This window comes from Pelophylax lessonae (assembly GCF_965119305.1).
Source record: "Pelophylax lessonae genome assembly, chromosome: 3".
NCBI lineage: Eukaryota > Metazoa > Chordata > Amphibia > Anura > Ranidae > Pelophylax > Pelophylax lessonae.
Genome location: NC_138770.1, coordinates 606,208,151 through 606,234,650, shown reverse-complemented (window position 1 = coordinate 606,234,650; position 26,500 = coordinate 606,208,151). Strand labels below are relative to the sequence as shown.

Sequence of the window (26,500 nt, the reverse complement as noted above, 5' to 3'; positions counted from 1 at the left end):
GCCGCCGGATTACAAACAGAGGGGGGATCTCCTGCTTACCCGGCGGCCGCTGCGATATGAAGCCCCGCTTCCTTGACTTGCTCCTGTGATAGACAGAACATTGGTGGAGGCAGGGCTTCGTATGACAGCGGCTGCCGGGTAAGCAGGAGTTCCCTGCTCTGTGTAATCCAGCGGCGCTCTTCTTTGCAGACTGCATTGGATGGGCTTGCACTGGTGAGGCAGCATTGGATGGGCACGCACTGGCAAGGCTGCATTGGATGGGCGCGCACTGGGCTGCAAGTGCCGTGCGATCTCCCAGCTGCTGCGGGAGACTTAGGATGTCTGCAGTCAGTGACAGAGCCGCTGCTTCCTGTATAGTTCTGGCTCTGTCACAGGCGGAGTGATATGAAATGCACTCCGCCTGTGACAGGAGTCACACAGGAAGCAGCGGCTCTGCTCTCTACCGCAGCCGCTGCTTCCTCCAGCAGTACCCGCATGACCAGCAGTACCCGCCAGCAGTCTACAAAATAAGTAGAAAAGGTCTGTGCATTAACGTGTGTAAATTGTTGCAATATGTTTTTTAATAACTAGTTGTGTTTTGTCATAATATGTCATTTCCTTATACATACATGTATAAATAAGGACATGACATTTTCTGGCTGTCTAAGTCATATGTGCTAGGAGTGCAACTATTCCCCAGCACATAACTGTAAATATCCCAGCATGTGTTTCTGACTCCTACCACCATGACCACTTCAAATCACTGAAGTGGTCATGGTGGTTAGAGTGTTCCTTTAATATCCCTCATAAGAAGTAAACCTCTGTATACTGATTCCATTTCATTTGACCGTCCTCTAGTGGTGTTAAATTAGTGCTGGGGGGGGGGGGTGGGCGCAGCGGCGCAGGAAGGGCATGGCGGCGTTTTATTGCTTACTTACCTTAACTATAGTATATATTTTAAATGCGGCCCGAGAAAATTTCTCTACAATCAATGTGGCCCAGAGAAGCCAAAAGGTTGGACACCCATGACTTAAAGGTAATTTAAAATGACACTACCCTGTCACAGGGTGACAATGCTGGAGACAAAATTTCAATCCAGAATGAACGGTATTGACACTAAAGTGAAAAGATAACAGATCCACCGGCAGGATCAACAGGTAAGAACACTTTATAAAAAAAGGGAATCAGAAAAACTGCTGTGCGAATGCAAGTGAAACTGATACATTTTTCATTTTGCCCAGAGTTGCACTTCGGCTTTTTGGCTGCCATGGTCATTTTCAGATTTTCAAGCCACTTTATACTCACCATCAATAAGTTCCTCTTTTAGTTTTGTTAATTCTTTCCTCATTTCTTCTAAAATATCCTGGAGTTAAAAAAAATAAATAAAAAGAAGAAGAGGTTAGTACAAGTAGATATCAGGAAACATTCAGTAAGATGGCTCAAAGAATTTCAGGTTCCTGGAGTTGTTTAGGATACGGACCTGTGGTAATTCGGACCTAAAAGGTTAAAATTTATGTCTGGGCAAAAAACAAAATCCATATGTAGTACTTCTCTGCAATTTATGCAAATTGTCCCATGTTTTATCTATTGTAAAAACCAACCTGTTGAACTGACAACATTTCAGTAACTTCCTGCCCGTGTATACAACCAAGTGCCTCTACTGCACAGAAATCCCAACAGTGGAAAAAGTGCACGTATTGCAAGGATCTACTGAATATGCCTTTTTAATATGGCCCAGACAAACTCCCTCAAAGGTAGTATAGTTTAACTTTGGATGCATCTGTCAGATTTTAACCTCTTGCAGCAGGTGCAAACTTGGCAACATTTCTGAGTTTGGCGGCTGGTGCTCCAGTGGCGGCAGACGGACCCCCTCCAATCACTCCAGCCTGCACCACTATATATCCCCCCCCCCCCCATGCCAGTTTACTTACCTTGCTCCGCAGGACTGAAAGGCAGTGGGGGCTTCCCCCTCAGTCTCCATGTTCCCTCTCGTTGGCCATCTCCCCTCTCCTTCTTGGCCAATAGGATGCCTTCTCCTTTCGGCCAATCGGGAAACAGGTCTCAGGACCCGCTTCCCGATTGGCCAGGAGAAGAATCAGTGCGGCAATAGCGAATATTCATTCGCTATTGTCACACAACTAGGGGGGCTCAACCTTTTTTGAAGCCTAATAAAGTCTCTGGCTCTAATCACGCTTCCAATTTTTTTTTAATCCATGCGTCCGGCGCCCTGCATTTAGATTAGGGGGCCGGACGCATGGATGCGGGGCGGGGGGCAGCGCCCCTAATGGACGGGCCGCCACTGAGTTTGGCAGCAGATTTCAGCCAATTATTTCTGTTGAAACCAGCTGATCGACTGTGTCCAATCACACACAGAACTCTGTGTACAGGGAACAGCAATCTAGCTGTTTCTTCTCAACAGCACACATTACACTTGTTAGGCACACAGTTAACCCCTTGATTGCCCCTAGATGCTATCCCCTTCCCAGCCAGTGTCAGTGTACAGGATTATCACCAATCACTGCATTAGTGTCACTAGAGATGTCAGTGACCCTCCCACAGTCAGTGTCTGTTAGCGCCAGATTGCTTATCACAGTCACACTAGAAGTCACTGATCATCGCCATTACAAGTATAGCTGCATAAATTCCAGTATAAATACCATAGTTTGTAGACATTCAAAAACTTTCACACAAACCAATATACACTAATGTTTTTTTTTTTTTTTATCAATTACCTGTAGCAGAATACATTTTGGCCTAAATTTATAAAGAAATAATTTTTTATTGAATAGAGCAGAATGTGGAAAGTTTTTTTTATTCCAAAAATATAAAAAAAAAAAAAAAAAAAAAAACCCAGTGGCGGTCTAATACCACTAAAAGAATGTTCTATTTGTGTGAAAAAAAAAAATTCTATAAAATGTCATTTATGCACAGTGTTGCATGACCGTCCAATTGCCAAGTAGCAGAGTCCTGAGCAGCAGAAAAATTACAGGGCATAAAGCGGGGTAAAATATTCCAGAGGTTAAGTGGTTAAAATACTAGCTCTTCTCCATGTTTGTTATTGGATTAAATATAGAATATGCTTCTGAATCATATACACACAAACAAAAATGTTCACACTAGAATGCAGTGCAGGAAAGTCGCATTCCAGTGTGGCTTCCTGCGCCGCATTCCAATCACACTGCCCTTATGACCTGCTGTGGGGGGTCAGTGCAAAGTTAACGACACCGCAAACGCACCAGATATAAAAAAAAAAAGTATCATGAGAAGGGGTTGCCATGCATTTCAAAAAGTAGCGCATGCACTAATTTTGGTGCGGTGCATTTTCAGCCCATTTATTTAATTTCAAATATTTTTATTTCATTTTTGTCATACAACAGGGGAAAACTATAAGCAGGTATGCATAACATGTATAACAGGAGTCACGATGAGAGAATCAAATAATATTCAACCAGGTTATTTGAGCTCATACAGCACATAAAATACTCATATCAATACAGGAAGGTTTAAAGCATAAGACATGAGACTTACATCCTCAGCACTCATTGCTGCTAGGGACATCATAAATGCTCAAGTGCACCATCTAGCGGCCACATAATAAATGTCAGATGTGGTTATACAGTGAAATTCGAACTAAACCAGTGATACCATTGGGACCATTTAGTTTTTTCCTTATGGTAGAGCTCACTCATGGGGGACATGAGTAGCTCGTATGTATGATGCAATTGGATAGTGTGAATAATGTCTAGGAGCAAATCGGACTGAATCCTCGCTTCCCTCCGGGCCAAAGGCCTAGTCAGTTCACCTGGTGGACTGACAAAGGTCTTTATAGGATTGCTCACTTCCTGGACAACAAGGGGATAAGACCGCACAGTTATTTTAGGGAGACGCTGAATATGCCTTCTGGGGAGACATTTAGTCTATGTCGAATAACGCATTATTGAAAGATGGGGTTGACATTACCTCGAACTTTTTTCGAGAACAGATGTTTGCGTGGGTCGGAACCGGGGGTGGGGGGGGGGGGGGGGTAGAATAACGGCACTCTATGCCCTATTCACAATCACAAACTTTCATACCAACAGGCATGGGAATCAGATCTGGGAGAAACAATTGAGGAGGGGGAATGGATAAAATGGTCGACCATGGTGCACAGGGGAATACTTAACACCTCCCTGGTGGAAGCTAATTATAAAGTGTTATCTCGCTGGTATCTATTTCCGTCAAAACTGGCGAAGCTATATCCTGGTGCCTCGTTCCTATGTTTTAGGGGATGTGGACAGGTAGGCGATATTCACCATGTCTGGTGGTCCTGTCCGAAGGTACGGCGCCTTTGGATCAGGGTGTGTAACCTGATCCATTCGGTGACGAGACACAATGTTCCCAGGGCTGCTAAGACGGTGCTGTTTGCCGACTTTGAGGGGGAGATCCCCAGACATCTGCGTACCCTCACCTTTTTTATACTCCTAGCAGCTAAAATAATAGCACATTCATGTAAGTCACCGGTGCTAAATATTGTGATGGTCAAACATAAAATCTCCTGGATCATGGTTAACGGAAAATTGACTAGTATCCGTAGACACACTCAGATAAAGTTTGAGAAGGTGTGGAAGCCGTGTCTCTAGGCTCCCTGAATATTAGGTGGCATACTGTACTTATAATGGGGCACAGTCCTGGGGGGGGGTGGGGGAGAGACTGACTTGTTCTTCTATCCTTTCCTTTTCTCTTCTGCTCTCATTGTTCTGCACTCTACTTTATCAGGATAATCCGATATAGCTTAGACGGTTTGTTTTCAGTTGACGTTTTCCCATGCTGTTATGTTACATGGATGTTGCTGGTGATTAATGCTTCAAATGCAACTATTTGACACGTTATTCTGTAATAGGATTTATATGCATAATTTCCTGGATTCATATGCATGTCACTGATTGTATTCTGATACCGTAAAATAATTTTCTTGATGAATGTTCTACTTTCCATCTATCTTTCATAGGTTATTTCAGTGCTGTATTCTGACCTAGGCCAACAAGGCCCAGGCCTAGGGCAGCACAAAAAAAATTATTTAATTATTTGTATAATGACTATGGGCTTCCTATTTAATATACAAATAAGTGAAATAATCCTATAATTACAAACAGTGGCAGCAAACAAGTCCAAATATCTTAAAAGAGTAATCTTACTAATCCTGTGTCATAAGGCTGTACTAATGGGCACTGATAAGACTGCACTGGTGGCCACTGAGGAGGCCACACTGATATGCTGCATTGATGGGCAGTAAACAGGTGGCACTGATAAGGCTGCACTGATGAGGCTGAAATTATGGAAACTGATAGACTGTGGTTATGGTCTATGGTTTACAGATGACAGGGTGGGTCATAATCAGGAAGGGGTGGGTCATATTTAAATTAGGGGGTGCACAAGTTTAGTTAGGCCTAGGGCAGCATAAAACCTAAATACATCACTGGGTTATTTTGCACAAATTGTAATTTAAAAAAATATTGAAAATTAAAATGACTGAAATGGCACTGCAGAGAACTGCATGTGAACGGCACAAGAACCGCACAGTGTTCCTGCGCCATTCACATGCAGTTCCCAGTGTGAATGGGCTCTTAAACATTAAACAGGCATAAATCTGGCTTGGGGTCGGTCGATTGTAGTACCTGTTTCAATCTGTCATAATCCAAGGATTCTGATTGTACCCCATTGGCACTTGGCTGCCCCGTTGGTGTAGACTTTGGTCTGAAACAAGAGAAAACAGTTATGGGACACCCTGAACTCTCCAGCCACAGATGGCTATGCTCAGACACGTGGTCACTTCTAAGCTGCAGAAGTCCTGGTTGCACAATCCCAATAAAGATCGATGACTAAGACGACATCACCAGCCAATCACAAATTTGCAACACTACAGCAAGTTACAGACAAAATAGAGACTATTTACCTGGAGATAATAGGAGATTTGCTACCATTTATCGTGTTCGTTCTTTCCCAAGGCTTTCTTGTGGGTTCTATGGGAAATAAAGAGGAAAAAAAGAGGCAATTACTATTTTTTTTCCTGGATTAGCAATGCATCAGCACTCCATTGTGGGATGAAAAAAAAAAAAAAAAAAACTTTACAAAATAAGAGGCAACTTGATCTGCATCCAATTGCGTAATTAAAGTGATTTTACAGCTTCTCCCCCCCAAATTTTGCACAGGGCAGCCCCGATCCTCCTCCTCATGGGTCCCCTTCTGACATTCCTCTTCAGTGGGTGCCTTCATAGGAAGCCAAAGACAGGATTGGCTCAGGACCCCCGTCACAAGATCTGACTGACAAGCTCTCACTCTGCCCAGAGAGGATGGACAGAGCCAGGAGAGCCTTTGCTCTCATGCACAGCGCTGGATCAGGAATGGGCCCAGGTAGGTATAAGGGGGAGCGGGGGCTGGAATTGTTACACAGAAGCTTTTTACCCTAATGCATAAAAACATTTTTTAAACTTTAAAATCACTTTGAATCGCTTGATAACTGCTTCCAACTGTGTCATGTTGTCATATGTTGCATAGCATTCTTACCAGGTGTGCCAGCAGAGGGCGCTTTTGTAGGTAGTTGCTCAGCATCATCCTGCAAAATACAAAGATAGTAGAAAACGCAATCAAAGGCATTCATACACTTGCTGTATAAAAGTGGCTAGGGTATAACTACTTGCTATGCTATGATTCCAGGTGGCCCAAACATGGCTGCAAGTGCCAGTGTTATCTGCTTTTAAAGCTCTGTTAGATGTTTACAGACTGAAAAGATGAACATTTTAGAGAGCTGTTAAAGAGGAACACAGCAGAGGTATGAACCAGCCCCCAGTTTAAAACCTGCACCAAGGCCCTGTGATCCCTGGGATGCCTCTAAAAAGTCTGCTTTCCCCACGGTCCATTACTTCCCTCACTGTTTAATGACTCCAGTAAATGGATAATAGTTCTCTGCACCACTGTCACCAACCATGGATTTTGTAACTGTAGGCTCACTCTTACCGTTTTGTCTTCTTTTGAGTCAGAGTCTGCCGGTACTTTCTCTACAATCCGTCTCCTGTACCAGGAATGGATGAAAAGTCACACTTAATTAGGATGAATTATTTCTGCAGTAAAGTTCATATGCAAATGATCAAATTTGCTCTGTCAGACCTAAGGCAGCACCCATTTCCAATTCAGATACTTTAGTGAAGTACTGAGCGATGCAACCTTTGCATTATTGGAGGTGCATGAATATGATTCAGTTTACAGCAAATTGGGTACATTGTGATGCTCCCTAGGGTGTATAAAATATGAATTTGCATAACTGTGGTGTCAGCACCTTGTGGGTACTCAAACATTCCGACACCAGTTTGTAGTATTTATTCTAGTGACAATTTTTCTTCAGAGCTGAACATCAGCTAGTATTTTGCCCACCCTGGTTTCCCCTTGACTAAACCCTTTCTCCAACTGGCTAATGAAACTTATAAAAGAAACTTTACCATTTTCATTACATACAGAATTTTGGGCCCAGAGATTTCATTGGATCTTTGTGCTTTTATATGCAACTCAGGCAGATTGTGACTGGGAGGAGGAGCCAGCAGGATGTTGGAAATTCCTAAAAACATGACAGCACTCCACCCAAGTACTCCTTTTAAGAGCCCCCCTGGTTCTGATGTAAGCAGTGGACCTGCTTTTAGGAGGAGTTAAGCAAATATCCCTAATCTCTTGATGGGTGGGTGCAAGTCTGGAGGTGGGGGCATTTCTAGGCAGCCCGCATTAACATGCAGATTTGCCTTATGCAACTTTCACACATGATGCGGAGCCTCATTCATTTAAAGTGGTTGTAAACCTCAGACATGAAATTTGAACAAAGCATATCCCTAGTGTGTACTTGTCTCAATTAAGAGCACCAAGTCACCTTTATCTGCTGCTTCGTTCCTCTGCTATCAGCACAAATCAGTTCAGACAAGTTTTCCTGACATTAAGAGAAAAATGATGACATAAGAGGAATCTACAGCTGATTTACAGCCTCAGCTCTGTTCCTGTGTGGAGGGGGTGTGCCCCTTTCCCTCCAATCAACTTCAGAGCTCTCCTCACTGAGCTCTGCAGTGTGTAATGTCAGCTCTCCGCCTTTTTCTGACCACTCAGAAAACCCTAAAAAATTCTAGGCTTTAAACAGCTGTATAGAGGAGAAGAAAACACTGCAGATAAACAGGTATAACTTATGTAGGATGATTTGTTTATCTTTGTGTATCACCTGAGGCCAGTCACTTCTCTGAATATATGTATGGGTTTACAACCACTTTAAAGAAATGTGAAAAATGATTGGAAGAGGCAGGCCAGAGAGGAAAGGACTGAGTGTCCTGTCCTTTAGCCAGGAAATAAGGTGGGCTCAGACCTCCTGCAAAGATATACACAATGTGAGACGCTCATAGTTTGCACTGATAAGAGTAAATATTTCAGTACAGGGGAGGAGAGCTACACTGGCTAAAACCTCTTTATTCAACACACTTCCAGGTTTATTGGTGGTTTGATCCTCTGGCCCCTAGATCACTACTGATGGTGGATGGAACCGCAATGTGCAGAGAAGGTTGGGGCAATCGCCACACCTAGCAGCGACCCAAGCTGAAAATGTTTCAGTCAATATAGTTCTGCAGCAGAGTGAGGGAAGACTGCAGGTGGTGGGACAGATCTGCAAATTATTCTGGGGGTGTCATTAACTTTACATAGACACCCCCAGCGATTCGCAGATCTCAGCGCGAACCATTGTGCGATTCTGGTGTGATGCTAGAACCGGCACTGATTCACAGGGTTTCCCGCATCGCACCGGTGTGAACCGGGACTTAAAGTGTTACTAAACCCAGGACCCTGCATTTACTATATCTGGTCTCCCACAGTACACAGAACATGGAAATGCAATAGTTTTAGTAAATATAAACTGCTAAATATCTTTTCTCATCAGCAGTTAGAGCAGCCTTGTGACTATTTTTTGTTTTTAAGCGGTCAAGCCGGATGGACTTGGTTTTCCTTTTTCAACCTCACTATGCAACTTGTATCACTGTCTGGTTAAAGCTTGTAAGGCTTGTAAGAGACTTTTTCATTTTCCCCTGACCCTCTGTTTGGACAGTGCTGATTGGCCCTGTGCAGCTCATATGCATTCAACCAAGAAAAAAAAAAAAAACTCTAGCAATACACACCAACCTAAGCATGTGCAGCCTCAGTCCCCTAATGCTCTGTTCTATCAGAAAATGGTCTGGAGTCAGTGAAAGAAGGAGGATCAGAGAGACAGGATTCACACAGCCTTTATACACAATGCAGAGGATTAACCCCTTAGGATCCTCAGCGAGTATAACAAGCATGCTTTACACACTGATTTCACGGATGTGGGTTTAGTAACACTTTAATGTTAGATCTAAAAGGCAGAATCAACAAAAACTAACATGCCATAGGAGAAGGGTGGCTGTTAAACGATGAGAATAATACAGTAAATTGATCCCAGGATTCAAAGGTTTAAGCCCCTTCCACAAGGGTCGAATGCCAGCTGATTTAATAAAAACCGGCAGACATTCGTGTATGCCAGCCAATCCGACAGAAGCCGCCCATTTGGCTAGCTTCTGTCGGATGAGCATGCTTGAAAACCAGTAGTCGACCGGCTCACGATCAGTACTTTTAGCCAATGGTTGAAAACACTTATCGGAGTGCTCTGGCTGGGGGGTTGTCCCCCTGTCAGAAACTGCTAGGTTGAACGGAAAAAAACAGTGAGTACCAGGCTTTAGGGAAAACAGTGTCCTTGGGCTCACCTCCTGGCTAGTAGTGCACTCATTTCCTCCATTAGTCCACCGCCCACCATAGGCAGTGGGCCATTTCCACGACTTGATTCAGCTTTAGAAGATCCTGAACTGGTTACAACCGAGCCTGCACTCCCCTGACCGGAGGCATCTTCAGTCTATGAAATGAGAAAATGACAACATTAAATGCTGTGGACTTTTCAGTGGCTTGTAACATTTCCTAATGGTTCTTCATTTTTAATTTTCTCAATGGCAATATGCCATGACTAAAGAATACTGCGCTAACAAAAAGCTTGTTCTCAGGCTTCAGGGGTAGCATTCTGGATCCTAGTTTGAATTAATTGGCTCCTGAGTTGTCCAGTAAGGGTAGGCAAAGTTTTCACACCAAGAAGCATGATAGAGGAGCAGACAGAGAGCAGGGGAGAGACAAAGCGATGCAGCGCTTTTTAGAACACGAATGTCAGAGTGACAATGCCAGAGCTAACTCTTAGTCTGTGGCAAGTGCAGCGCTTCAATGTAGCAGTGGTATGGTATCAAGATTCATGTGGGATTAAGCCCTGGTTCACACTGATGCAGTGCAGGAAACACAGCGATTCCTGTGCATTTCCCACACCGCATAACAATTGCGCTGTGTTCTGTTGCGGGTGTCAATGGAAAGTTGACGACACCCCCAAAAGCAGGTCACAAACAGTGCATTTGCCTGAGCAGGATCGATAAACACCCCTGTGATCCTGTCCCTGTGTGAAATAAAAAAAAAAAAGCTGCCTGCGCCTTTCTGATGCGGTGCGATTTCCGCTATTCAGAAGTAATGAAGTCAAATTGCACTGCACCAAATCGCATGCATGTGATTTGCACAGGAATGCAGTGCAATTCCAGTGTGATTCATATGCAGTTCAGAATGTAAACCTAGGCTAAAGGTCCTTGCACTCCAGACAAATGTTAATGCCACAAATTTGTGCAGCTCTATATTCATTAAAGGAGATGTACAGCCAAAGCTCATTTGGCTGTACATCTCCTATGGATCACAGGAGTGCAGTTTGTTCTGCACTCCTGTGACCAGTTTTCAGCAGAGAGCGGGCTGAAGTCCACTCTCTGCTGATGTCAAAGAAGTAATTTCAGGCACCGCGTCATCACGACCACGGAGTTGGGATCCGCAAGGTGCCTGGACCGACACCTGGGTCAGCCTCTCAACGAGCCACTGAGAGCCTGAGCCGTCCGCTCCCCGCCCCTCCACAGCTCAGTGCTCCAATTAGCGCAAAATAACCCCCCCCCCCCCCTCTAGTGATTAAATACCACCAAAAGAAAGCACTGTATCTGTGAAAAAAAAAAAAGAAAAATGTAATTTAGGTACAGCGTTGGATGACCACGCAATGGTCATTCAAAGTGCGATAGCGCTGAAAGCTGAAAATTGGCCTCCAGGGCAGGAAGGGGGTTGGCAAGTGGTTAAGCTATAAGCCCTTTCTCTAAGGCTATTTAACACCTTGGCCATGACCGTTTGATGCACGACATACTCACGTACCTATACGCCCATATATTAGATAGGCGTGAAATGAAAATATGGCATCTAAATCTACAGACACAAAAATACGACTCAGCAACCTTCAGTGATATGCCATTAAAATGGGTAGCCATATAATACTGTATATAAATGATTAACATTGTAAGATGTACAGTTATATGTTACTATTAATTGTTTCTCCTTTTTGGCAATGTGGAAGCAACTTGTAGTGTTCTGTGCAATACAAAATATGTAATTTTTATTTAACTTTAGTGTATGCTCCTTTCTGGCCTTTACAATATTCCTTGTTCGCTAACAAGCTGTTAAAGAAGATAGAAGGTTTAGTTCATCAGCCTGCTGCTTTTCCTTTCATTGTCCAATGGCAAGCTGGGGGGAGGGACAAAACCTGTAAGTGTCAAGTTGACCATACATGGGTCAGGTTTTTTTTTTTTGTTCAAACCGGTTGAAAAAAAAAAAAAAAAAAAAAAAAACTGACCTAATTCCCCCATCTAAATATTCGATGAGGATGTAGGAATCCTCCCTGCTGGGTCATTGTTTTCTGATAGTAAGGAGAGTCTCAGTCAGAATGCACACACCAGCTCTGCAGCCTGATGCCTGTGGCGCTGATTGAGTGAAAATATAAAGAAGCTAAAGAGGGGAAGAAGTCAGTACAAGCTTGGCATATACAGCTTAAACCTATTTTTCTGGAACTAATGGACAGCCTGACAAGAGGTTTTTACCCAAGGTACTCTGCTTATGCATATTTGATTATATGCTTGGCCTGAATTTTAAGAATTTTAACTTTGTCTTAGTAGACTAAGCCCTGGTTCACTCTAATGCTATGCACAAGATTTGCTGCGTTACCCCATATTGCACTGCGTCCACGCGGTCTGCTGCGGGTGTCCGTTTTATCTTAACACCTCGAAAAAGACTGCAAAATGCTGTGCGATTGCCAGAATCGCATTACATACATACACAGCCATGTGATGCGATCCAGGTGTTGGGTCCTGCACCATTTTGGTGTGGATGTGATTTCAGCCTTACAAAATGAATCACATGCGGTGTTCCCAACGCACCAGTGTGAACATAGTGTAAACATTAAAAATAACTATTAGTTCCCTACCTCTTCAATTTAACAAACCCTCATTCACACTGTGCTGGATGCAAAAGAACGTTCATTGGTGTCTTTATTAGCAGTGTGCAAGCCAAGCTCGGATCTTTCTTCGGGTGTGTTAGAAGCTATAGAAAACACTAAGCTTTTTGCCTCATTATACACTTACAGACTCAATATATGCAGGGTGTTGGGCAGGAGTTAGAACCAATTACCAAATGCCAAAAACTGCCAGGAAAGACTGTAGTGCAAACAAGCGCTTGTGCAGCTGCAAGGTCTCCAACAATAATATGGTATGAAAAGTCCTAAAGGAGCACCATCACAAAAAATGTGAGGGGGGGGGGGGGGTTAAGACAGACTTTGCCAGGGCTGCCTAAAGGGTTGCAGCAACATCTTTTGCATGAACGGATGCAGGTTTTAAAATGCTAAAGTACTAATTGTGAAGCTGTAAAAAGATAGTATAATAAATTTGACTCAATACATTAAGTCCATTTAATCTGCCTGTAAAAGCAAATCTCTCCAAAGGTGTAAAAGACATTAAAACCAATTAAAATATAGTTACCCGAGACACTTTTCGAAGCTTGGCTCCAGCTAAAGCAGCAGCAAGGCCTGATAGTGGACGGTTATCTTCTGAGGTCACGGAAGCCGCGGAAAAAGGAAGTGGAGGTGCAGGAGGTGGTGGGGGAGCTGGTGGAGGAGGAGCTGCCATAATTGCAGGGGGAGGAGGACAAGGTGGAGGAGGAGGAGGAGGAGGAGGAGGGGCAGGAGCTGAAGGGGGAAGTGGTGGGGCTGGGGGAGGTGGGGGCATGCCCACTTGAGACAAATTCGAACCAATTGGAAGAGGGGGTGGGGGCGGAGGCGCCGGTGGTCCTGGTAAAACACCTACAAAAAAGGAGAAAATGTGAGAAATCAGCACTACTAAAGACCCCACACTACAAGTTTTCTTTATTCTTATATTAAGAAAGTGAAAGAAAAAAAACACACAAAGCAAACAAAAACACAGAGGTTAGTAGAAGTTAGAAAAAGGGAAAGCCGTAGTATAACAAATGCAATTATAATAAAAATGTAAATTAAATGTTACAGGAAACCATAAAGGACTTGCTCACCCAAAGGGTGGTGGAAACTGGGAGAGGCAGATAGAACACCAGAAGTTTTGTTGCAGCAGATCAAGCTTTTTGAAGTCTTGTTGGAAAATCTGCTGCAGCAAAATTTTGTCAGGATATGACAGGTACTGACTAATAAGCTACCTACAGAATTAAGGTCATATTATGGTACAGTGACGTGTACCAGCACAACCCAGCTGATTGTTCTACAGCCACTACCAGTCAACGCTACAGCCCTCACTTCTTTCCTAAAAATAATTGTGGCACAGCAGGTGTCTGCAAACGCTATCCACTGCCTTATGCTCACTCAAGCTAAGTGAGCAGGCATGCTTCTGCACCAATGCTAGCTAGCTTAAAGTGTATCAAAACCTAAAAAAAAAAATACGGATTAACAGCCCTTAGATGTAATGGCTGCACTAGAAAACTAATGCAGCCACACATGTAAGGACTTTAAGCTTCAATACATTTTTTTGCTGTTCTTGGATTTAGGTACACTTTAACAGAACTAAAAAATAAATAACTGTCTAGAGCAGACCACTCCTTAAAAGATCTGGTAAGTAATTTGCATCTGTACCACTGAGGTTTTTGGAAAAGGACAATTAATCCATACATTGTCTCAATGCTTAGAAGTAATTTAGAAAGTCCACTGGCTTCAGCTGATAAATGATGTCCGTCAAAAAGTTACATTTAAGGAACTAAACCCAATTTTTAATGGTTTTCCAAAAAGAAAGCTCAGGTTTAAAAAAGGGTTTTAAAATATTAAACATACCAGTGTTGTCTTTTTGCAGTGTTAGAACACTAAGGGCATACTACATACAAGGCATGCCTTGATAAGTGTCACAGTTGCCAGTGTACTTATATCAAAGCTTTCAACCAAACTTCTCAGCCGTTAAATGTCTGGTGTTCCAGCTGATCACATGTGCCACACAAAAGCAACTGCAGATCTAAATAGAGGCTAATGTGCCACCGTCCTTGGCTTATAGGAGGGTTTAGTTGCACTTTAAAGCCAAATTCCACTTTTCAGCAAGTCTGAGAATGCGATAGAGAAAAAGAAAAACTTTGTAAACCATATCTATTACTTACTTTTCTTGTGGCGTAAAACTATGTGGCGCAATGCTGTTTAAGCTAGTACCAAAGGATCATGTATGTTGGACCATTTTTGGATAGAGCAAGGGAGGGTTATTATAACACTTGTCAGATTTTTTTTTTTCGCCATCTGTGTCCCATTGGGGAGATTTGATTTCACTTCCTACCCCATAGCCAAATAGGAAGTGAGAGGAAATCCCTGCAAATTAAAGGAATTCCTTGGGGACCCCAAGTCACCAGAACTAGTGTCTCCCATTGATCCTTCTATTACTTTTCTGGGGACACCTTTCCTGATTACTTTCACCTTCAATGATGAATGGTAATTAGGACAAATAGAGAGGGCGAATCTCCTTAATAGGGGCACACACTGCAATAAAAACTAAACTGTCTCCACTCTATCCAAAAGCAAAGTTTTGCCTTTAGTTATACTTTTAAGAGTTAATACACCTTATTCAGGACCACTCAAGTTCAACTATTACTGCACTGGCCAAATCTAAGCACACCACTATTGGGGACAATGTCAACCATTTCTCTATGGCCAATGAATAAATATTTTTAGATCGCCGGGTATCTTTTTTGAATACCCATGTGCAATATTCTAGACTTGATTATTAAAGTGGAATCTAACTTTTAAAAAAAATAAAATAAATAAAAACTGACAAGTAGGATTTGTATGACAGAAGAGACACTAATGGTCTCTTCTGTAATATCCGCTTTCCCCTGTCAGCGTTAAAGTACACTGCGTACAAATGCACAGTTCGCCGTACATTTACAGCACTGTTCTGCATGATACAACTTCCATGGGCGGGACTAACGTCACAACAAACGAAAGGTCTGAACTTGAACAGAAGACCAGGAGAAGATTGAGTTGAGATTACAGACATTGCAGGGCTATATGCCAATAGGTTGTGCAAACTAGTACATTATAGCATAAAGCGCAAATCTTTTTAACACTAGGTTTCATTGTGCTTTAATGGGGACCAAGGCAGATCTACATGATGTGCACCATTAATTATTTAGAAAAGTAGTGGGCACTATCACAGGGCAAGGCCCAAAAAACTATGGCAGGCAAAAAAAAAAAACACACCAACACTTGGGCCACCAAATATAAAACAAAGGTTGTGCATCACTGCTGTAAATCACATCAAAGAAATAACAATATAAAATAAAAACAGCAAAACGTTCCTGTCTGTATTGAAGTACTAAACATCCAGGTTATGGTCAGACCAAACCTTTCTTAACACAGGTTTAAGGATGGCATGTTCAGGTTAGTCAGTTAATGGCAGTGACAGTAAGCCTTACCCGGATGGGCCGCAGGGTCAGTCGGTTGAGAGGAGGTGGTCAAGTCTGGCTGAGAAGCACAGGTGTCTCCCAGCACAGAGAGTAAAGAGTTCTCGACAGAGGCGGGGGAAGCTGCAGAGGGAGAAGGGAGAACACTTGGCTGGCATGCTGAGACAACAGAAGCGCTCGGAGAACAACTGACAGCTTGAGATGAGGACAGTGAGAATGGAGTAAATGATGGAGGTGGCGGGGGTGGTGGAGGAGGGGCAGGAGTACATGACGTATCATAGGAAGGAGCATCCGCGTGCCCATTTGGTGTGGAGGACAAGAGCGCCAGCTGCGCTGCAGACACTAGATGTACAGCCCTAGGGCCTGTGGCTTTGCCAGGCGGACTACTGATCATAACTGGCGGAGAGGGAGGAAGTGGAGCAAAGTTAGAAGCAGACCACGTTATGGGCTTCACTGGGGGAGGGGGTGGCGGTGGTGGAGGAGGTGCTTGGTTCACAGGAGATGGCGGCCGTGAAATTTTATTTAAAGGCCGAGGAATGGTGGCATAATGTGGGAGGACAGGATGGAAGGCAGAGCCCAGCGATGTGGCGAATCGTGAAGCAGAGTGGCGCAAGGGAGGGGTGGGTGGCGTAGAACTGATGGATTGAGAAGTGACAATGACACAGTCAGCGATGGAGTCTGTGCATATAGACGACACTGGGACAGAGATGGCTTTAGCGTAAGAGATGGGGGATGTGGAATGAGACTGAGAGCTAGAGTAATCAAGATGTGCAGTGTTATATGAGTTGTCGAAAGATGAGTCTGGGGTGGATTTGGTGCACATAGCAGCAACAGACAAGACAAATAAAGAAGAAAAAAAAAAAGAGAAAAAAAAGGAGCTAATGAAGCAACCAAACCAGCATTCAAAGGAAAAGATTAAATAAGAACTACGGTTAGTATAAGATTAGATAAAGAAGACGTTATTGCTTTGAACGAGTTTGCCACCAACCCGTCCCAATTCAACAGTACAAATGGAGAACAACAACTCATTTCTAAATGATCATCAATATACAGGCCACAGTGAAGGGGCTGTTCACATCCCTTGATTACATATTGGTGCTCTTTTGGTATTCTGACTCAGAGCTTCTAACAGTTGTGCTCAAAGCTTTACATATGCCTGGCAGAATTTGTAAAAGGTTAGCCATTTTTATTGCACCAACGCCAAACACAGCCTGCCTTTAATATGCTAAGCAGCACTTCGAAAAACCTTTAAAACTTTTGGAACATAAAATCATTTGGAGTGATTAGAAGAGACCAAAATGAAACTTTATAATCATAACCATAAATGCTAGGTTTGAAGTTGAGTAAACAAGGCCTATGAAGAGAACCACACCTTCTCTGCTGTGAAGCAAAGGGTGGGGGGGACGTGTTATTTTAGGGATATTTAAAACATGCAATTTATGCTAGATAACCAAAGAATTTACAGTACCTACAACTTATTTACACCCATCACAAAAGACTACAAGTCCTCATTGATGCAAAACGGGCAACACATAATAAAGTGTAACTGTAGCCTAAACTATGGTTTTTGGTTTTGGATAGAGTAAGGGGGGGGGGGGGTTAGAATCCCGTCAGGTCCCCTGCTATTCTGTTTTCTCTGCTTTTCTGTTTAGAGAGATATTTTGTTTGGGACGGCCATTTTTAATCTTCAACAGGGAAGCAGACCACAATAGGAAAGAAAATAGGTCCAAGTGAAACAATGTCCTCAGGACAGTAATAGAAAGCCCCATTCACACCTAGCTTTTTTGAAACACACGTCTTTCCACGTAACAGGCACGGGGTAGCCCACTGATTTCAATGGGCTGCCCTAAGTGCAAGAGATGCTGTAAAGTAAGTCATGACGCTTTCTGCCATGTTCCAATTTAGGTATTTCACCACATCGGTTGCGCTTTTTCTGTGTGTCAAAACCTGTCTCCTTTCCGCGTTTGGGGTGCCATTAACAATTGTTGATACCGTAAGTGCGACACGTAGAAATGCCGAATCTTGGAACAAACAGATGTGAATAGAGCCTAATAAAGTTCCTAACGGCAGTAAAACCGGTCAAGGATTTTACTCCTTCTCCAGGATATCCAAAATTTCAAAAACAATTGGGGTATAGATAAACTAAAATCTAAAAGGTCTGCAAACTTTTGAAAAATTTTTATATTTGTATTTATTGCTATGGTTTGTTTAATGATTTTGCTTTTCTGGGATGCCCAATAGTTCAATTCGAATCACATTAAAAAGTGAAATCAAGTGTTTGGTCTGATCACAAATGTTTCTTTAAAAATGGTTCACATCTTACAAATTGTGCTAGGAATAAACCAACTTATGAGCATGACTGTAGAAGCTGCATTCCTTGGAGTCCTGGCTTTGTGTTTGGATAACTGAAAGCACTGTTGAGCTTGGTGCGTTTTGTTATTGTGGCACCCCAAGTACCCCTCTAAGATAAAACACACCTTCTAATAACGGATGGAGACGTGTAAAGGAGAGGATTTTGGGAGGTGTATGTCACTTAGCTGTCTAAAGAAAACTCAAAAAAGTAAACCCATCAATCTGCTTATCCCCATGTGTACAGCAAGCCTATGGAGTCTGTGCTATTACAAAAAATAAAATCATTGGAAGCTATAGAGCAAGTTGTATACCCCCCCCCCCATCATCTTCATAAAGGAACCACCCATTAATAAAATGGGATTTTTGTACTTACCGTAAAATCTATTTTTCAGAGTTCGACGGACACAGCACTCCATAAATCATAACTAGTGGGTTATATTACCTCCTCCAATAGTAGGACTAGGCAGAACAAAAAACACCTGGCTATGCCCATGGGCTGTCCTCAGCTGGTATATAACCCCCCTCTCTGCTCTAGGTAATCAGTTTAGTAGAGATAATTAGATCAGGCACCAAGGGGGTCTGAGGCTGTCTAAACAAATTTACAATTGCTGCCAATTACCTGCAAAAAAAGTGCAGTGATGCAATAACCCAAGATATAAGAATCGGCGCAAATGTATAAATAAATAAGCGGCCTAAAGTGACAAGTGCATAACTAAACATATGTAAATACATGGGAAAAATGAAATATAAGTGCAATAAGGTGCACAGTGCTACATGTCAAGTGATTGTACCAAAAAAAACTATATGCATGTGATCAATGATCAACCATTCAATAGTTAAGATAATGTGTGCAAAAACATATGTTTTACCAATAAACAATGAAATGCTTTGTACAAAAGTGCCGTACAGTAGGCCTGCATGATACTGGAAAAATATATATTGCAATATTTTTTTTTCAACGATATATATTGCGATATTGAGAGACCCGTCAATCCAGGCTAAAGTCAACAATTACCTTACAAAGGGACACCTGGGACAGCCAGGGTTAATGTTACTGTAGGGATGGGATGAGTTTTGCAGCAGCCCTTCTAATGATTGTATATATTATATACTGCACTGGGAGTCTGGGACAGCCAGGGTTAATGTTACTGACACTGTAGGGAAGGATGCTGGGAATGGATGGAAATCATGAAGCATGCAGGCAGCAGCACAGCCTTCTAAATTTTAATTGCAGATACAGGGCAGGCCAGGGTTAATAATGGTACTCAATACTCTCAGTGACAGTGTGGAATTGTGTGGAATCGGATTATTCAGTCTCTCATTCTCTTCGGGACTCACAGTGGTGGTAGGAGCGGAGGACTAGGAGCCGGTAAAAGATCACAGCCGCATACACTGACTCACTCCACTTCCGTGCACTGCAGCCCACACGTTCAGTCTCCGCCCTCAGCTAGTTTTCTCAATGGCACAGCGAACCAATCACGCCGTGAGTAGCGGCACAGCGAACCAATCAGGTGTGCAGGCACGCGTGGTTAGCTGTGCAGCTGCTCACGGCGCGCTGCTCACCGCTTAAGTGTGGGACGGCTGCGAGTCCTCTTCCGAGTCCCGACTTCTCCCTGCCTAACGGATGTCTGCGAGTCCTCCTCCGAGTCCCGACTTCTCCCTGCCTAACGGATGTCTGAGTCCTCCTCCGAGTCCCGACTTCTCCCTGACTATGCAAAATATCGTGACCTCGGCGATATGAATATCGCCCACGTCTGCAGAACGATAGTCTATATCATATCGACTATCGTTCAGCCCTACCGTACAGGATATAAAGTGTTAAATCGTGCAATATCACTGAGAAAATAAATCATAATTCATATCAAGGTCAAATGTCAAAATAAAAAAAACACAATTTTATCAATATTAATTCATATTAATAATTCTTTAAAGTTAGTTGAATCAAATTGATAGTGTTCTAAAGAAGTCCCAAGATGTAGTCCAATGAAGTGTAACAGCAAAAATTGTGCAAAATGTGCAAACTATGACTCTTCAGAGGTAAACTGCAAATTGTACCAACTCTTCAAAGGTGATGTGCGCGCGCAGTAGGGCGTCCTTTGTGCTGCTTCCACAAGTCCCCCTCTAAAGTAACTCACTGGATGGAATATCTGGCCAAGTAATAAACCAGCAGTAGCGCCGTGTATGGGTATATAGGTCTGATTTCCTCTTCACAAATCCTCCGTCTCCAGCTACAATGTATCCCGCCATGAGACCAAAGCCCAGTGTGTTCCTCCTTCCTTAGACACGCCCAACTAGTTACGTTGGTGTGACGTCTTCATGGTATAGATACATTGTAGCCGGAGACGGAGGATTTGTAAACACATAGGATTGCCTAAGAAATTATTCTATACTGCAACTCTGCTATAAGCCTTCGTGTCGGGAGGACACTTAAAAAAAATGGATTTTTGTAAGATCTTACCGTAAAATCCTTTTCTCTTAAGCTCATTGACAGACGTAGTCTTCTTGATTCTCAAGAGCTGGGTTATGTTGTCTCCGCAGGAGTAGGACTAGGCAGAAAGACAAAACGTTCTGGCTCCACCTTAGGGGCAGTCCCTGAGGGTATATCCTCCCTCTCTCTGCTACAGGGAATCAGTTCTGTTTTAAAGCAGTACAGAGAATTTAACCCAACTCAATGATAGAGGGGCGGGTACTACGTCTGTCAATGAGCTTAAGAGAAAAGGATTTTAAGGTAAGATCTTACAAAAATCCATTTTTCTCTATCGCTCATTGACAGACGTAGTCTTGATTCTCAAGAGCTGGGACATCCAGAAGCAGTGCCACAAAATGAGGGGTGGGATTGACAGAATCAAAATCCAATCTAGAAGGCCCAACCGGAGCCAACCAGAAGTATCAAAGGACTCATCGAGTAAACAGATGAGACCTACCCCACAAATCCTCGAGGTAGACCAACAGTCTCCTCAAACAGTGGCCTGCAGGAACCTTGCAGCCAGAAGAGGCATCTGACGATGCCATCACATAAACCTTATACAATATTGTAAAGGTATGAACCGACTACTAAACAGTCGCCTTGAAAACCTGAACCACTGACGCCTGATGGCGGAAGGTCCAGGAAACTCTAAGCGCCCGAGTAGAATGCGCCTTAACAGGGAACGGGGGATCCCGACCCTTAGATAAAATAAGCCTATACCACCGTCTGTCTGATCCATCTAAAGATGGTCGCAGCAGAACAGGCAACCCCTTCTTAGGGCCATCCGTGATCACAAACAGTGAATCCGTCTTACAAATTGAATCCGTAGTATTCAAGTATATCCTGATCGCCCGAACTACATCCAAGGAATGCCATGCAAATTCTCGAGGATGATTGGGCTAAGGACATAGGAAGGACAATACACTGTCCTTATTCAATGAAACTTTGAAACCACCTTAGAAGGAAGGATGGATTCGGATGAAGAACAACCTTATCCCTATGAACCACCAGATCTGGGGAACAACAGTATAATGCAGCCAGTTCTGACGCCCTGCGTGCAGAAGTGATAGCCACCAAGAAGACCACCTTCTGGGATAAAGTAGGCAAGGGAATCTCCCTGATATTTTCAAAGGGAGGTGTCTGAAGAACCGACAGCACCAAATTAAGATCCCAGGATGGTAACGGCGCGTGCACTGGCAGAGCCAGGTGTCGCACCCCCTGGATGAAATTCCGCACCAAGGAATGAGTAGACAAAAGCTTCTGAAAGAAGATAGCAAATGCTGAAACCAGACCCTTGATAACACTCAAGGCCAGCTTCTGCTCAACTCCCTGTTGCAGAAAACCAATATTCGGACTACCGAATAAAGATGTAGATGGAACCCAAGGGATTCACATCACACAATATAAGACTTCCATGTACGATGATAATCTTTCTGGAAGTCGCTTTCCTTGTTTTAACTAGAGTAGGAATAACTGAAGCTGACAATCCCTTGTCCTTCAGCACCTGGGTCTCAATAACCAGGCCGTTTAAAACCAGCGATCGTAAAGCAGGATGGAAGATCGGTCCCTGAGACAGTAGATCCTCCCTGAGAGGAAGTCTCCACGGGACGTCCGCCATCAGTCTGACCAAGTCGGCGTAACAAGCTCGACGAGGCCAGTCCGGAGCTGCCAGGATTACTGGAATTCCTTCCTCCTCTATCTTGCGAAGAAGTCTTGGCAGTAACCCAAGAGGAGGGAAGGCATACATTAGCTGGTATTGCCCCCACGGGGCGATCAGTGCGTCTGCGGTTTCTGCTAGAGGATCGCGGGAGCGAGCCACGAATCTCTGAACTTTCCTGTTGAATCGAGATGCCAACAGATCCATATCCGGGGTGCCCCATCGTAGGCACAACTGGTGGAAAACGTCTGGATGGAGGGACCATTCCCCCTGATCCAGAGTCTGACGGCTGAGATAATCTGCCTGCCAATTCTCCACCCCCGGAATGAACACCGCAGAGATTGCTGGAACAAATCGTTCCGCCCAGCGAAGAATGCAAGCCACTTCTTTGGCCGCTCGGACACTCTTGGTGCCCCCCTGGTGATTGACATAAGCCACGGCCGTGGCGTTGTCCGACTGGATCCGAACCGGGCTGCCCTGGAGCTGCTCGGTCCAGTGAATCAGACAAAGTCTAATCGCTCTCAGTTCCAATACATTTATCGGTAACCTGGATTCTTCCGGGGACCAAAGTCCCTGGACAGATAACTGACCGAGAATTCCTCCCCATCCGGATAGACTGGCATCCGTGGTCACTGTCGTCCAATATATTGGCAGAAATGACTTTCCCTGGCTGAGCATCGGAGACCGAAGCCACCAGACCAGAGACTCTCTGGTCTGTTTGCTCAATCGGATCTGATTGCCCAGGGATTCCGGATTCCGATTCCATCTGAGAGGAATCTCTTGCTGAAGAATTCGGGTATGGGACTGGGCAAATGGGACTGCTTCGAAGGAAGCCACCATCAACCCCAGACCCCTCATGCAAGTCCGAAGGGAAGACCAGCTGTTGGTGGACTGCTGATTGAATCTTTCGGAGTTTCCCTAACGGAAGAAAAAACTCTTGTCCTGACTGTGTCTAGAATTAGACCCAGATATTCGAGCCTCTGGGTGGGAACCAGAAATGACTTTTGCTGGTTCACCAGCCACCCGAATTCCTGTAAAGAAATCATAGTAATTTCTATGTTTTGTAGCAAGGTCTGAGGAGACTCTGCATGAAGCAGAAGATCGTCTAGGTAACTTAGAATCGATATGCCTCTTTGGCGCAGAAGTGCCAACATTGGGGCCAACACCTTCGTGAAGACCCGCGGAGCCGTGGCGAGACCGAGAGGTAACGCCACAAACTGATAGTGGTTCTCTTCTACGGAAAAGCGTAGAAACCGCTGATGTCCTGCGAAAATGGGAATGTGAAGATATGCGTCCTAGATGTCTATGGACGCTAGGACATCCCCTGGATGCAGAAAGGCTGCTACTGTGCGAATGGACTCCATTCTGAATCTTCTTATGTAGACAAAAGAATTGAGTGCCCTTAAGTCCAGAATTGGACGCACTTTGCCCTCTTTCCTGGGTATTGTAAATAGGTTTGAATAAAAACCCCTGAAAGCGTTCTGTCCAAGGAACGTGGACTACCACTCCTTGTTGTAGTAAATCTGTGACTGCTCTCCACAGATCGTCTAAACGATCCGGGGATAGTCGGCTATTGGAAGGGAAGAATCGCGCCGGTGGGAGAGATCGAAACTCGATCTTGTACCCTGACCTTATGACTTCGCAAACCCATCTGTCCGGGATTCTGGAAAGCCATGGATCCGGGAACCGGCGAAGACGTCCCCCCACCCCAGTTATGGGTGGGGGGCGCACCTTCAGGCTTTGGACGGTTTATCTTCAGGTCTAGAGGGGGCGGGCTTTTGCTTGCCCGACCAACGACCCCTGACGCCTCCTGCAGGAGCTTTGGAGGACTTAATTTTTTCACCCGCGGGACGAAAAAACCTCTTGTGAGCAGAAAAAGAAGGCCCTCGTCTTTGACGAGTTCCTTTACCTTTAAAATTTTGCGGTAAAAAGGTGCTCTTTCCACCCGTGAGATCCTTAATGATCTCATCTAAGTTGGCTCCAAATAGACGCTCTCCTAAAAAGGGGAAATTAGCCAATGCTTTTTTGGAACCTTGGTCGGCTAACCAACCTTTTAGCCACAGTGTACGCTTGAGAACCACCGCTGAGACAGATGCTCGCGCCAATAATGAAGTGGCGTCTAACGCCGCATCACACACAAACTGTAACCCCTGTATCATCTGTTCCAACAAATCTGATACCGCCTGAGGGACCTCTTCTAGGTCCCGGCGTAACCACTTGGTCCATACAGTTACAGCCTGCGAAACCAGACCAATAGCAATTATTGGTCTGAAAGCTGATCCAATCAAGGTAAACATGGTGCGAGACATAGCTTCTATCTTGCGATCCACTGGATCTTTAAAAGACGGAGCGTCTTCTAGAGGAATAACCGTGGCTTTATTCAATCTAGCAATTGGTGAATCCACCACAGGTGGTTCTGTCCATTTCTTAATGAGGGTTTCCTCAAACGGATAACGCCTGTTAATGCGTTTAGAAATAGTAGAAATGCGTTTTGGCAGACTCCATTCTTCTTTGATTGGATTGCCAAAACATTTGGGCAATGGAAAAAACCTTCGCCACTAGATGCGTTTTTAGTCCCAAAAGGGATTTCAGTTTCAGCTATTTCTGACGGAATACCCTGTAATCTTAAGGTCTCTTGAACAGATACCATGAGTGCGTTTACCAACGCTTCCTCTCTGGCTATGGCTGATGCCGAAACATCCTCCTCACTGTCTGAAAAGACAGTACACGAGACACCAATACCAGATGAAGTACCTGCAACTGCAGAAATAGGCTCAGAGTCTGAATCCGAGGTTTCAGATAATAAGGGGTTAGGCGGGGGTCGCTTACTTGCGCCCTGTCCCTGACAAGCCACTTCCACCCGGGAAACAAGCTTCCATAATAGCGGACAATGATTTAATCGTCAGTGGGGTGCTGGAGGATCCCGCAGACCCCTCGAGGGGATCCGGAGGAGATACATGAGTGGCAGGGTCCATGATAATTCAGGACACCTTTGCCAGAAAACACAAAAAAAAACTTTTTTTTTTTTTTTTAAATAAAAAATACCTCTTTTTTTTTTAAATTTTTTTTTTTTATGTGTCTCCCCCTAGCGCAATAGCGCCCCTCAGAGTACCTGCTTCTCGATCCCACAGAGAGAGAGAGGGACCCCCAAGGCTCACCAACCGATGCAGTGAAGTTTCCAACCAACTGCAGTCAGCGTCTGTCTTTACAGACTGGAAGGAGCTGTTGCTTTTTCCCGGGTAGAAGGACGTGGCTCCGCCCCCTGTGTATGCCTTCCGGCGTTCCCAGCTCTCCACGAGGTAGCTGGGCTCATGAAACATGGCCGCCCCCATATAGGAGACATTAGACTCCAAAAACATGGCGGCCGGCGTGACCTGAGGACATGCATGCACCTGGTCTACGGCAAAATGGCGGCGGACCGCCGAAATCGTTTTTCCCAGCACATCCACCTGCATCTCTGCTGAGTGGCGATTGATAGATCTACAGGAGATACACTACAAATAAGGTAGGATTATACCTCCTATGTCTGCTGTAATGCTACAGTCTGCTGGGTAGAGTGTTAGCTCTCAAACCAAGTCCACTTCCCACAAACACATACTGTATTTACAAGGGGGACTTTTAGTGTCAGATATATACTGACCATGTATGGAGGGGCCCATAATTCATACTGCCTCATAACGAGGAAAGAAAAAAGGGAACGTTTACTCACCATACCGAACCGACAGGCACCCTCTCTTCACAATACCCTCTCCACCGGGGTGGGGGTTTGTGGACCACTCCGGACGCCTCGACTCTCAGGTTCCTGGCGTCCAAGCGAGACTTTTAACTCGCAAGGTCAGTCCCTCCACTGGGACTCCGTCGCGGCCGACCCAGCGCGGAGCTCTGGTCTGCACGCGCTCGTAGGCAGAAACCGGGGTGACCACTGGATCTCAACATCCAGCCCGTCGCCCGGCCCCGCATACTTACTTGAATGTGTCGCGGCCGACCAAGCGCAATGCAATGGTCTGCGCGCGCTCGTAGGCCGGCTGGGGTGACCACTAGTGTCGCCCAGTCCGGCGTTTTTTGCTTGAAGATCTCACAGGAAAAACACTGGAGAAAAAACTACCTAAAAAATATTTCTTCTAAAGAAAAAATCTTGCCAGGACCAAAAAGATCCCAGCAAGGAGCTTAGGTCCTTACTCCTGACTAGACAGAAA

At 44.4% G+C, this 26,500-nt stretch overlaps 1 protein-coding gene across 3 annotated transcripts in view; it reads right to left on the bottom strand.

Moving 5' to 3' along the window:
- The window catches only part of ENAH (ENAH actin regulator), a 195,036-nt gene that overhangs the window by 10,007 nt on the left and 158,529 nt on the right, over nucleotides 1–26,500 (bottom strand). For 2 of the 3 annotated variants that reach the window (XM_082251233.1, XM_082251234.1), the window contains 8 exons: nucleotides 15,841–16,629; nucleotides 12,912–13,231; nucleotides 9,753–9,898; nucleotides 6,973–7,027; nucleotides 6,523–6,571; nucleotides 5,912–5,978; nucleotides 5,634–5,712; nucleotides 1,285–1,342 (listed from right to left, as the gene is read on the bottom strand). In XM_082251233.1, coding sequence (XP_082107359.1) covers nucleotides 1,285–1,342; nucleotides 5,634–5,712; nucleotides 5,912–5,978; nucleotides 6,523–6,571; nucleotides 6,973–7,027; nucleotides 9,753–9,898; nucleotides 12,912–13,231; nucleotides 15,841–16,629 — 1,563 coding nt within the window. The remainder of the gene's footprint in view (nucleotides 1–1,284; nucleotides 1,343–5,633; nucleotides 5,713–5,911; nucleotides 5,979–6,522; nucleotides 6,572–6,972; nucleotides 7,028–9,752; nucleotides 9,899–12,911; nucleotides 13,232–15,840; nucleotides 16,630–26,500) is intronic. The other variant, XM_082251235.1, reaches the window with a different exon arrangement.